The sequence below is a fragment of the Triticum urartu genome, chromosome 5A, assembly GCF_056163025.1.
Source record: "Triticum urartu cultivar PI428250 chromosome 5A, HENAU_Tu73, whole genome shotgun sequence".
NCBI lineage: Eukaryota > Viridiplantae > Streptophyta > Magnoliopsida > Poales > Poaceae > Triticum > Triticum urartu.
In genome coordinates this window covers 419341999-419353306 of record NC_141877.1, presented here as the reverse complement: position 1 = coordinate 419353306, position 11308 = coordinate 419341999, and the positions used below count along the sequence as shown (strand labels likewise).

Here is an 11308-nt window from a genome sequence, read left to right as displayed (position 1 = left end):
CGTCACAGCGCGGGCTCGTTCGCCGCGCCGGCTGCTGGTGGCGGTGCACCAAAACGCCGGGCCGCGTTACCCCTATCCGGCAGCCGGCTGAAGAAGTCGAAGGCCTCCGCCACGGCGACGAAGCGAGACAAGGCGGCCGCGAAGGCGGCCCGCTTCCGGAGGGCGGTGAAGCAGCCCCAGGCGGTCTCATCGTAAGTATTTGGTTGCTTGTGTGCCTGTTTTTTCTTTGTTGTCTTCTTTTGTTCTAACCCTTCTCCACTCTCCGAGCAGGGCGCCGCTTTCCCTTGAGCGGGGCCCAGGCGGCTCTGTGGTCGGGCCGGGTGTCGGATCTTCAGGCTCCCGCCGCGTGGACCCCCGCACCGACCTCATGGACGCCACGGAGTGAAATGCTCGCGAGGCGCAGGAGGAGAGGGAGGTGGCAGAGCGGGAGGCCGCTCGGGCGGCGAAGGAGCGAGCGGACGCGGCAGCCAAGGCCCAGGCGGATCGGGCGACCGTGGAAACGGAGGCGGAGGGCACGCGCAGCCAGCCTCCGCTGCTCGCCATTCCCCTCCGCACTATGGCCCTGGACACCCCGCTGCCCTTGGCGGAGGAGATCACCCAAGATCAGCCGCCGATGCAAGGGGAGGGGCCCTTCGAGGTCTTCGCCGGGAGGACGCCGCCGGTAGCGCCAGCCGGAGCGGGCCAAGGCGGCCAGTCGTCGGCGGCGCCAGAGGAGCCGGCCGGGGCGCACCCGAGGCCGGAGCCGGTCTTGAGATTCAGCCGGCGATGCGCCAACGCGCAGGAGGAGACGCCGCCCCACCGGAAACGCGCCAAGCTGCGGGCGCCGGCCAGTCGGCGGAAGCCTTGGAGGGGGCCAGCTCTGCCACGTCCAGGTGGACTCCCAGCGGAGGGACTGGCGAGCTGAATGTGGCGGCCCAAGGGGTTCGGAGCCGGCTGCAGGCTCAGGCCACCCTCCTGCAGCAATACACTCAGGAGTTCTTATTGACGCGGGCCGCCATCCGGGTAAGTTTTTCACTCTCTGACCGCTCCGGTCCTCTGATTTCTTCCGTGGGGGCGCGTCAGCGCACCCACTGGGTGTAGTCCCCGAGATCCGGGCCGACTGTAGAGCAGTCGGGTCGGATCTTTCTTGGCGACCACTCTAACCCTGTTTTTTGTCCGATCTTCAGGATTATCATAACTCTCGTGCTGCCGCCTTCAACTCCCAGGATCAGGAGCTGGGCCGGAGGACCGATGACCTAGCCAACAGCCGAAGTAAGTACTTGCTCTTATCCGTTTCCTGTGGGGGCGCGTCAGCGCACCCACTGGGTGTAGTCCCCGAGATTCGGGCCGACTGCTGAGCAGTCGGGTCGGATCTTCCTTGACGACCTTTCCCTTATTGGTTTTTTCTCTTTGTCCTTTGCTCCTGCAGGGGCCAACGCTGACCTGAGGAAGGAGCTCGGCGAGGCGCAGGCCGCCCTCCGCACCAAGGACGCGGAGTATGCCGCTTTAGTCCAAGAGCGTGACCGCCTGGCCAAGAAATTGGCCGACCAGGAGGAGAGCCATAAGGCGGCCCTGCAGAAGGCGCAGGACGCCGAGGCCGCCATGAAGGCGGAGCTTGATGTCGAGATGGCGAGCTGGGCCGAGACGCGTCAGGCGCTGGAAGACGGCTACGGCCGCATCGAAGATTTGATCGATGGTAAGCTGCCTTTCTCGCCCTTCATCCGCCTGCTGGCCGCCTGGAGTTCTGTTCTGACTTGTGTTGCTGCCCGTTTTTCTTGTGCAGACTACTTTCCCGGCTACTCCGTCCTCGCCGCCCAAGCCATCGAGGCTCATCGCGAGGTGCGTCGTCAGGCGGGAGTTAGGATCGCGCCGGATGCAAACCGGACGTTGGAGGAGCAGCTCATTGCTGTCCAAGCGCGACTGCAGCCAGCCCACCGGATGCTCCGCCGGCTTCAACGTGCCGGGGCACAGGTGCTGGCCGCCCTCTGGCCTGGCGAAGCGATCCCCCGCACCCCAAGCCAGACCGCCGACTGGTTGGAGGTCGCAGTCGGCCGCTTTGAAGCTTGGAAGGCGTCGGCGGCCCGTCTTGGAGCTGGGAGGGCGCTGGAGTTTGTTCGCGCTTGGTACCCAGGGCTGAGCCTGGACTAACTGCGCACTTGGCGGCTGGAGGCCGACGCGGAGCTGGAAGAAGTGCGGCTAGCCATCGCCCAACGTGCCTCGACCATCGCCGAGTGCACCGACACCAGTGTCTTCGCACCCGAAATCAACGATGATGGCGTCGCCCAGCCGGAGGAGTGGTTTGGGCTGAACCCGGCAGTGGGCGAGGACTCGGCCGAGGAGATCGCCTCCAGCGACAAGGGCGAGGATGACGAGGAAGTGGACGGTGTAGACGTCGAGCCGGCTAGTGGAACAACCGGCCGACCTCAAGCTGACCGTGCCTCCAGCAACGAGCCGCGCGGAAGCGCACCCTCTGCAGGAGGCAGTGATCAAGCCGAAGTTCGTCAGCCGGCCGCTCCTTCAGCCGGCACAACCGTCTCCACCGACCAGCCCAGCTCGTCGGCCGCCCCGCCAGCTTGATCTGCCGTCCTCATTGTTCCTGCTCTTGTCTTTCAAACAACTTTAACTTTTCGCAATTCCACCCACTGGGGGTGTATCAAACTATGTTGGATGCTGGCCTCTCTGGAGGTCTTTATGTAAATATTATTATGTGCATGTTTGGTTTTCATTCGGGTGCACTCTTTATCCTTAGGCTTTTTTCCTTTGCCACCTTCCCTTGCTGGGGAGGCAAGTACTCGAGCTTTCTTGGATTGAAGTGAAGTGAATGAAAACCGGCCGGCCGGCTACTCTGGTAGTCGGTCGGCGGGTAGACAGCAAACTGGCTTTTGTTATATAAGTCTGTTGATCCCTAGCCATTTTTCATGTGCGCATCCTTTCCGGCTTATGACTCTTGCCAGCCGGACAGTCGGTTCTTCAAACTGCGACTTTGGCAAGAGCTAAGCCTGGGTGTCGGCACACTACTTGTCTGACCGCGGGTAGGACTCCTAATATAACTCCAGTCGGCCAGTCCCCGGGCCGACTCGTCGGACCCGGTGCTGGACGAAATAAATGAATGAAAAGACAAGATCATACGCATGATAGTTTTCATTCATAGGTAAAAGATGGCAGTCCCCGAGCCGCCCTCGGGGGGCCTGTTGTCTCGTACTTAGTACAAAAGTTAGCGCGATACATACTGCATTTCAACTGTAAAATCTTCGGAGGAGGTTGGCGTTCCATCACCGTTCCGACTCTTTGCCGGAGTCGTCTCTCTTGCATGCCTTGGGTTTCTGTGTGTCGATGAGGTAGTAGGAGTCGTTGCCTAGAGCTAGGCTGATGACGAAGGGGCGCTCCCAAGGGGCCGAGAGCTTGTGCTGGCCAGCTGTTCGCTGGATCAGTCGAAGCACAAGGTCGCCCTCTTGGAAAGATCTTGGCCTGACCTTCCGACTGTGGTAGCAGCGCAAGCCCTGCTGGTAGATGGCAGACCGGCTGAGGGCTAACAGCCGGCCCTCTTCCAGCAGGTCGACGCCGTCTTCGCGTGCTTCCTTGGCTTCTGCCTCCGTATACATAGTTACCCGGGGCGAGTCGAACTTGATGTCTGTTGGGATGATCGCTTCAGCGCTGTATACGAGGAAGAAGGGGGTGAAGCCGGTTGACTTGTTTGGGGTGGTGCGTAGACTCTAGAGGACAGCCGGCAGCTCGTCGAGCCAACAGCCGGCTGAACGCTCCAGTGGTACGACCAGGCAGGGTTTGATGCTGGAGAGGATGAGGCCGTTAGCTCACTCGACCTGGCCGTTTGACTGCGGGTGGGCGACGGACGCAAGGTCCAGCCGGATGCCTTGTGCCGCGCAGAATCGTGCCAAGGCTCCCTTGGCAAAATTTGTGCCATTGTCGGTGATGATGCTGTGTGGCACGCCGTACCGAATTGTTATGTCTGCGATGAAAGTCACCGCAGTCGGCCCATTCAGCTTCTTGATCGGCTTTGCCTCGATCCACTTGGTGAATTTGTCCACGGCGACAAGCAAATGTGTCATGCCGCCGCGCGCCGTCTTGAATGGGCCCACCATATCCATTCCCCACACGGCGAAGGGACAGGTGAGGGGAATGGTCTTGAGTGCCGAAGCCGGCATGTGTTGCTTGGAGCCGAAAAGTTGGCAGCCTTTGCAATGTTTGACTAACTCTTTGGCGTCGTCCAAAGCAGTCGGCCAGGAAAAGCCATGGCGGAAAGCTTTGGCGACGAGTGATCTTGAAGCCGTGTGGTGGCCGCATTCTCCTTGGTGAATATCTCTGAGGATTGCAATGCCTTTCTCTTGCTCGACGCACCGCTGGAGGACTCCGGTGACACTGCGCTTGACGAGCTCTCTGTTGATGATTGTGTATGCTCCGGCTCGACGTTGGACTTGTCTTGCCTCTGTTTCATCAGCCGGCAAATCTTGATTTACTAGGAAATTGAGGATGGTCTGAGCCCATGATGGAGCCGCAACTTCTCCTACTGCCAATGTGGCTAGTGCCACCAGGGTGGGCGGGCTAGGTGATGAAGTGCCGGAGTCGGACGCCGGCTGGTGTGTTGGTGCAGTCCCCGGGCCGACTACCGCAGTCCCCGAGCCGGGTGCGGCAGTCCCCGAGCCGACTGCTGAAGTCCCCGGGCCGACTACTGAAGTCCCGGGGTTGCCTGCTTGGTTCTTCGAGCCGGGTCCGGCCGCATCGGGGTCAGCCGGCACGAAGATGGAGTCGGATTCTGGAGACGGCTTGAGGATGCGTTGTAGAGCGACGCTGGTTGGTATTGCTTGCCGAGTGGAGCCTATTCGAGCCTGGGCATCGGCTGGCTCGTTGTCGGCCCGTGGTACGTGGAGGAACTCGCATCCTTCAAAGTATCCACTGAGTTGCTGAACCAGGAAGCGGTAGCTTGCCATGTTTGCGTCCTTGGCGTCCCAGTCACCAGATGATTGCTGAACCACCAAGTCCGAGTCGCCGTAACACAGGATCCGGCGGATGCCGAGCTCTTTGGCAAGGCGGAGCCTGTGTATGAGCGCCTCGTACTCGGCTACGTTGTTGGAGGCGGCGAAGTGGATCTGCAGCGTGTATCTGAGCTTTTCACCCTTTGGCGAGGTAAGGACGACGCCGGCTCCCAAGCCGGTGCGCATCTTGGACCCGTCGAAGTGCATGCGCCAATGGGTGGAGTCGGGAGCCGGCGGCAGGTACTGGGTCTCGGCCCAGTCGACGAGGAAGTCGGCCAGTGCTTGGGACTTGATGGCGGTGCGGGGCTGGTAGAAGATCATGTAAGGGGCCAGCTCGATGGCCCATTTCGCCACCCGGCCGGATGCATCCCGGCTGCCTATGATCTCAGCTAGCGGGGCGGTGCATACGACCGTGATGGGATGCTCTTGAAAGTAGGGCTTCAGCTTCTTGGCGGTGAAGTACATGCCATAGCACATCTTCTGGTAGTGCGGGTAGTTCTATTTTGAGGCGGACAGCACCTCGCTCAAATAATACACCGGCCTCTGGACCGGCTAGGCCCGACCGTCTTCCGGGCATTGGACTACGATGACGGTGCTGACCACCCGGCTGGTTGCGGCAATGTAAAGGAGCATGGGCTCTTTCTCAGTCAGCGCCGCCAGGACAGGCGGCGTGGCCAGCATCTTCTTCAGCTCGTGAAAAGCATGGTCGGCCTGGTCATTCCACTCGAAGTGAGTGCTCTTCTTCATGAGACGGTAGAGGGGGAGAGCTTTCTCTCCGAGCCGGCTGATGAAGCGGTTCAAGGACGCCAAGCATCCGGTGAACTTCTGGATTTCTCGCAGTTTGGTGGGGATCGCCATTCTCTCAATGGCCTTGATCTTTACTGGGTTGCATTCGATGCCGCGTTCGGAGACCAGGAAGCCTAGGAGCTGGCCGGCTGGCACTCCGAACACGCTTTTCTCGGGGTTGAGCTTGATTCGGAAGCGGCGCAGGTTCTCAAATGTTTCTTTGAGATCTTCCAGCAAGGCGCCGCGCCTCTCCGTCTTCACCACAATATCATCCACATAGACGTGGGCATTTCTGCTGAGTTGCTTGAGGAGGCACTTCTGCATGCAACGCTGGAAAGTGGCACCGGCATTTCTCAAGCCGAATGTCATAGTCAGGTAGCAGAAGGCTCCGAATGGCGTGATGAAGGTGGTCTTTAGGCGGTCGGCCGGGTCTAGTTTTATCTGGTGATATCCCGAATAAGCATCCAAAAAACTCAACAGCTCGCATCCGGTCGTGGAGTCTATCACTTGGTCAATCCTTGGCAGAGCAAAGGGATCTTTGGGGCAAGCTTTGTTGAGGCTGGTGTAGTCTATACACATGCGCCACTTGTTATTCTTCTTCAGCACGAGGACCGGGTTAGCGAGCCACTCCTGAAAGAAAACTTCCATGATGAAGCCGGCTGCCAGAAGCCGGGCTATCTCTTCCCCCACAATCCTTCTTTTTTCTTCTGATAGTCGGCGGAGCGGCTGCTTGACCGGCTTGGCGTCTTCTCGGACATGTAGTTTGTGCTCGGCGAAATCCTTCGGAACACCCAGCATGTCTTTGGGGGACCACGCAAAGATGTCCCGATTCTCACGGAGGAAATCGGCGAGCTCGCTTTCCTATTTGCTGTTTAGGCTTGCCCTGATGACGGCAAACCTCTCAGGGTGCTCGGAGTCAAGGGGTATCTTCTTGGTTTCCTTGGCCGGCTGGAAAGATCCTTGGGCATCATGCTCCTTGGAGTCGGGGGGCAGGGTCGGCTGCGTGCCGGCCAAGGCCACGACCCGGTTCAGCACCTTCTTCTCTTCGGCGATCACAAGGGACTCGGCCAGCCGGCTGCTGGCGGCGGCGCACTCAGACGACTTCTTGTAATCGCCGGCTATGGTGATGACGCCCTTGGAACTCGGTATCTTCATCTTGAGGTACGCATAGTGGGGGACCGCCATGAACTTGGCCAAGGCGGGTCGGCCAAGCAATGCGTGGTAGGGGCTCTCCAGGTCCACCACTTCAAACCAGACTGCCTCCCGGCGGAAGTGCTCCTTGTCTCCAAAGAGTACGTCAATCTTGATCTTGCCAATGGGGGCACAGGACAGGCCGGGGACGATGCCATGGAACACCGTCCGAGTCGGCGCGAGCTGCTTCGGCTTGACATTTAGCTTCTCCAGGGTATCGCGGTACAAGATGTTGATGCTGCTTCCGCCATCTATCAGAACGCGGGAGAAGCGCGCGGCGCGTCTATCCGTCGCGAGAGTGGCCTCCAGGACCAAAGCATAAGAGCCGGGAGACGGCATCACCTCTGGGTGGTCGGCCCAGCTCCAGCTGATGGGTTTCTCTGACCAATGCATGTGTCCGGCTGGATTAGCGGCGACTACGCTGACTTCTTGATGTTCTCGGCGCTTGCCGCGCCGGTCTTCGGGCTGGCTTGTAAAGACGATGTAGGTTGCTTGCTCGTCGGGGAATTTGTCATGCACGGCTCCGACTGTGGGCCGAGCGGCCGGGGGCGGCGGAGCCGGAGGCGGCGGGCCGCCAGGAGGAGGCGGCGCGAGCCCTTTGCCCTTGGCGATTCGGTTGAGCCAATTGCACTTCCGGGTTGTGTGGTTGGACGGCTTCGCGCCGCTATGGAACTTGCATGGGGCGTCAAGGGTTTGCTCGTAGGAGAAGGCCGGCTGGCCGGCCGCCCTTGGGCTTCTTAGGTGCGGGCCGCCCTTCAGGCGGCGTGTCTTCGACCGTGGCCACCTGCCGACTGTCGGGAGGCGGCGCAAGGCCCTTGTGCTTGTGATCGTTCGGGTGTGGGCGTCGGCCGGAGTCCCCAGCCGGCGTCTTGGGCGCCGGGTTAAGTACTTTCCCGGATGCGTCTACCCGGAGCTCGGTCTTCATCGAAGAGTCGGCGGTGGCGTACTTGTCGGCTATGTCCAGAAGCTCGTCGAGGGTAGTCGGCTTGTCGCAGAGGAGCTTGTGCTTGAGGAGGGTACCTTCTCGGCACCCGGCAGTGAAGTATTCGATGGCTTGCACCTCGTGCACCCCTTCACAAGAATTGCGAAGCTCGGCCCAGCGGGTGAGGTAGTCGCGAGTGGACTCGGTTGGGCCGTGTACGCATAGGGAGAGCTGCCTGGGCTTGGGAGCCCGCTTGTAAGTGCTGGTGAAGTTGTGAACGAAAGCTTCAGTGAAATCTAGCCAGCTGTTGATGCTGAGAGGCTTGAGGCTGTTGAGCCAGGTCCGCGCCGTGCCCTGCAGCATGAGGGGCACGTACTTCACGGCAACGCGCCGGTTGCCGTTGGCTATGCTGACTGCCGTAGAGTAGTCGATCAGCCAATCTTCCGGCTTCACGGAGCCGTTGTACTTGGGCGTGTCTCTTGGGAGCGAGAACCCTCTGGGGAAAGGCTCGTCGCGGATGCGGGGGCCAAAACAAGGCGGGCCGACATCGTCTTCCTCTTCTAGTGCCAGGGATCACGCTAGGCGGTCGATCCGATGGCGTGTGTCGTTTTCGCCGACTCCCTCGCGGCGACCTAGTCGGCCGCTGAGAGTCGGGTGCGCCACTGGCGGCGGGGTGGGATATCTCTCCCCGCGCGGTCGAGGTGGAGGTGGGTTGCCTCGCCACTCCGTGGCTCGGGGGTGGCCGTCTGCGTCTCGCTCGATGGTGATGCGAGTCCGGCTCCGGCTGGCCGCCGGTTCTCTCTCGCGCCGTGCACGGGTGTTGCTTGTAGTCGGCGTCCGGGACGTCGCGCCGTGATCTCGGCGTGGGGGAGGGCTTCCCGCGCGAGCATCGGCCTCGTGCCGTTGCACGGCCACGTCGATCAGCTGCTGGATGCGTTGGGTCATGTGGGGGAGTTCTTCGGCCTCCAAGCCATCCAACTCATCTACGGCCGCCTGGGCGGCGCGCAGGTTCTCGAGCGGACTGGCATAGACTGGGCGGTCAACTCCCAGCGTGTCGGCGATGACGGCGCCGCGTTGCTTGACGACACCGGCCCGGCTGGGTCCAGCCGGAGCCGCCATGCCGAAGGCGGCGCGGTCAGCTTCGCGCTGGTAAGCCTCAGAGAGGCGTCTCATGGAAGCCAGCCTCCGGCCCTCCGCGAGGAGGGCGAGGTGGCGAGCCTCCAGTGCTTTGTCGTCGGCGTCGGCCGGGAGGGGGACGGACAAGTCGTGGGCCGCCGCGTGCGGGGCATCGTCGGTGTTCTCGTCAGCCAGGCCGTCATGGCTGATGACCATCACCTCGGTGGTGACAGTATCGTGGCCGTCGGTCCGAGGAAGCGGGTCATTGTAGATCGCGACGTTGGTGGGGAAGGTGTCGTAGGAAACCGTGTCGGAGTCGACAGGCATCGGGTCAGTGGATCCAACCGACTCCAGGTCCGCAGCCGGTTCGCTGGAGAGGTGGAGTTGGCCGAGGAGGTTGGCGAGGTTATCGGTGCCCGCATCGGAGGCGAGCTCGTCGGAGATGCGGGTTTCGTCGAGGAGGTCGGCAAGGCTGCTCGCCGCGCAGATGCTGGTGACGCCTTGCAGCGCGTCGTGGCAAGTGCCATCGGGCGTGCCGGGCTGGCTACGCTCGCGAGGGAGGAAAAGGGTTCCCGTCCAGAACAGGTCTCCGGACGATGGTGCACCTGGCCCCACGGTGGGCGCCAAATGTCGGGTGGTAGGTGCGATATATGCCAACGGGTGGCTTATCATTGTGGGAGCCAATAAAACATCGCCGGTGCCTGGAAACGGGATGAGGCGAAGACATGCACGCCGGCGAATCTTACCCAGCTTCGGGGCTCTCCGTGGAGATAACACCCCTACTGCTGCTCTGCGGGGTCTCCGCATGATCACTAAACGAAACGAGTAGCTACACGATGCTCCTTGAGCTGTTCGGGTGGGAGGAGGAAGAAGGGCACGGCTAGCTCACTTCCCCTCCTCGTATGGTGTCTAAAACTAGCTTGGGGTCTGAACCCTTTGCATGGGTGCACCGGGGGGTTTATATAGGCCTACCCCCCGGGGGTACAATGGTAATCCGACTGGGCACGGGGCCCAGCCGTCTGTGACTGTGTTCGCCGGCTTCTGCACCGGTATCTGGGGCCCGCCGGCTGGTGGGTCCCGCCGGCTGCCGGCCCCTGGCCGACAGGCTGGCCCCATTGGTCAGGGCCAGGTCGGCGGCTGGTTACTGTTGCTTCATCTTGATGACATGGGTTTGGTCGGGGTAAGCGTGGCTACAGTGCCGCCGCCTGGCGGGCGATCACTGTAGCCTCACCTTGTCTTGTCTCCTTAATGGGGCGTCTCCTCCGAGGCATGTGGCAAGCCGGCTGTGGGGAGCCAGCTTTCTCTCGGGCCGACTTGCAGTGGTGTGGCCGCCTTCGGGTGTCTCTCTGCCCGAATGGGCCCACCGCCTTGGGGGCCACGCTGGTGGCCCGTCGTGGATGGCGTCAGGGTCGACATGGCAATAGTGCCGTGCCGGACGGGTCATAGCCACTCGTACGGCGCACTGTGCCAGTCGTGCTCCAGGATTCGGGGGCGGCTAGCTTCACTGTAGCCACGCCCCGTATCTCTGCCACTAGGTAGATGCGAGTTTCGAGGGTACGGTCTCGATCTCTTTATGGGAGTCGGCTTCCTGGAGTCGGCCTTCTCATGGCCGGCTTCGTGAAGTCGGCCCTCCCATGGTCTTCTTCACAAGGGCTAAAGTCGGGGCCCCTTCCGAAAGCCGGCCAAGGCGACGGCCGGCTAGGGGAAGGCGGCCCCACATCTTGGGTTTCTCGAGAGCCGAACGGGCTCGTAATTTTTTCAGAAGGGCCAGGGGAAGCCAGCTAGGCTACCCATGCCTATTTACTCCGACATCTGGCTTGGAGGAATCGGTAATCCGGATTTAGCTAGTCCATAAGATAGATGAAGGGTCGCCGCACTGTCCCTCTACCACGGCAACGTGATGGGTGACTTGGGGAGAGTTAATCTCTCTCAGATCGGGTTTAGGCCCAATCTGGTCATAATCCGTAGGGACACCTAGGGCGGCGATGCGATCCAAGAGCTCGTTTATGGAGGAGAGCTCCATTGGGTCTAACTGCTCGGCGAGTTCCGAGCTGACATGAAGATTGTTTTCGATGGCTCGAGAGGTCATCGTTGGCGCAGAAGCCGAACAGGCGGTCATAAGAAAACCACCTAGCCGGAGGGTTTGGCCAACAGCCAAAGCTCCCTTAGCAACGGTGCCATCTTTAAAGACGGGGCGAGGCATCCTTCCTGATGGCGACGACACAGAGGAACTCTCAATGAAAGCACCAATGTCGGTGTCAAAACCGGCGGATCTCGGGTAGGGGGTCCCGAACTGTGCGTCTAGGCCGGATGGTAACTGGAG

The 11308-nt window shown here is 61.1% G+C and overlaps 1 protein-coding gene across 1 annotated transcript; it reads left to right on the top strand.

The window, feature by feature from the left end:
• Nucleotides 1–765: 765 nt before the first annotated feature.
• Nucleotides 766–2212, top strand: LOC147971691 (uncharacterized). The gene is made up of 3 exons (XM_087524081.1): nt 766–1002; nt 1167–1251; nt 1409–2212. Exons 1-3 carry the CDS (start codon nt 766–768, stop codon nt 2125–2127), a joined length of 1041 nt encoding a protein of 346 aa, XP_087380207.1. The 3' UTR covers nt 2128–2212.
• The last annotated feature ends 9096 nt before the right edge of the window (nt 2213–11308 follow it).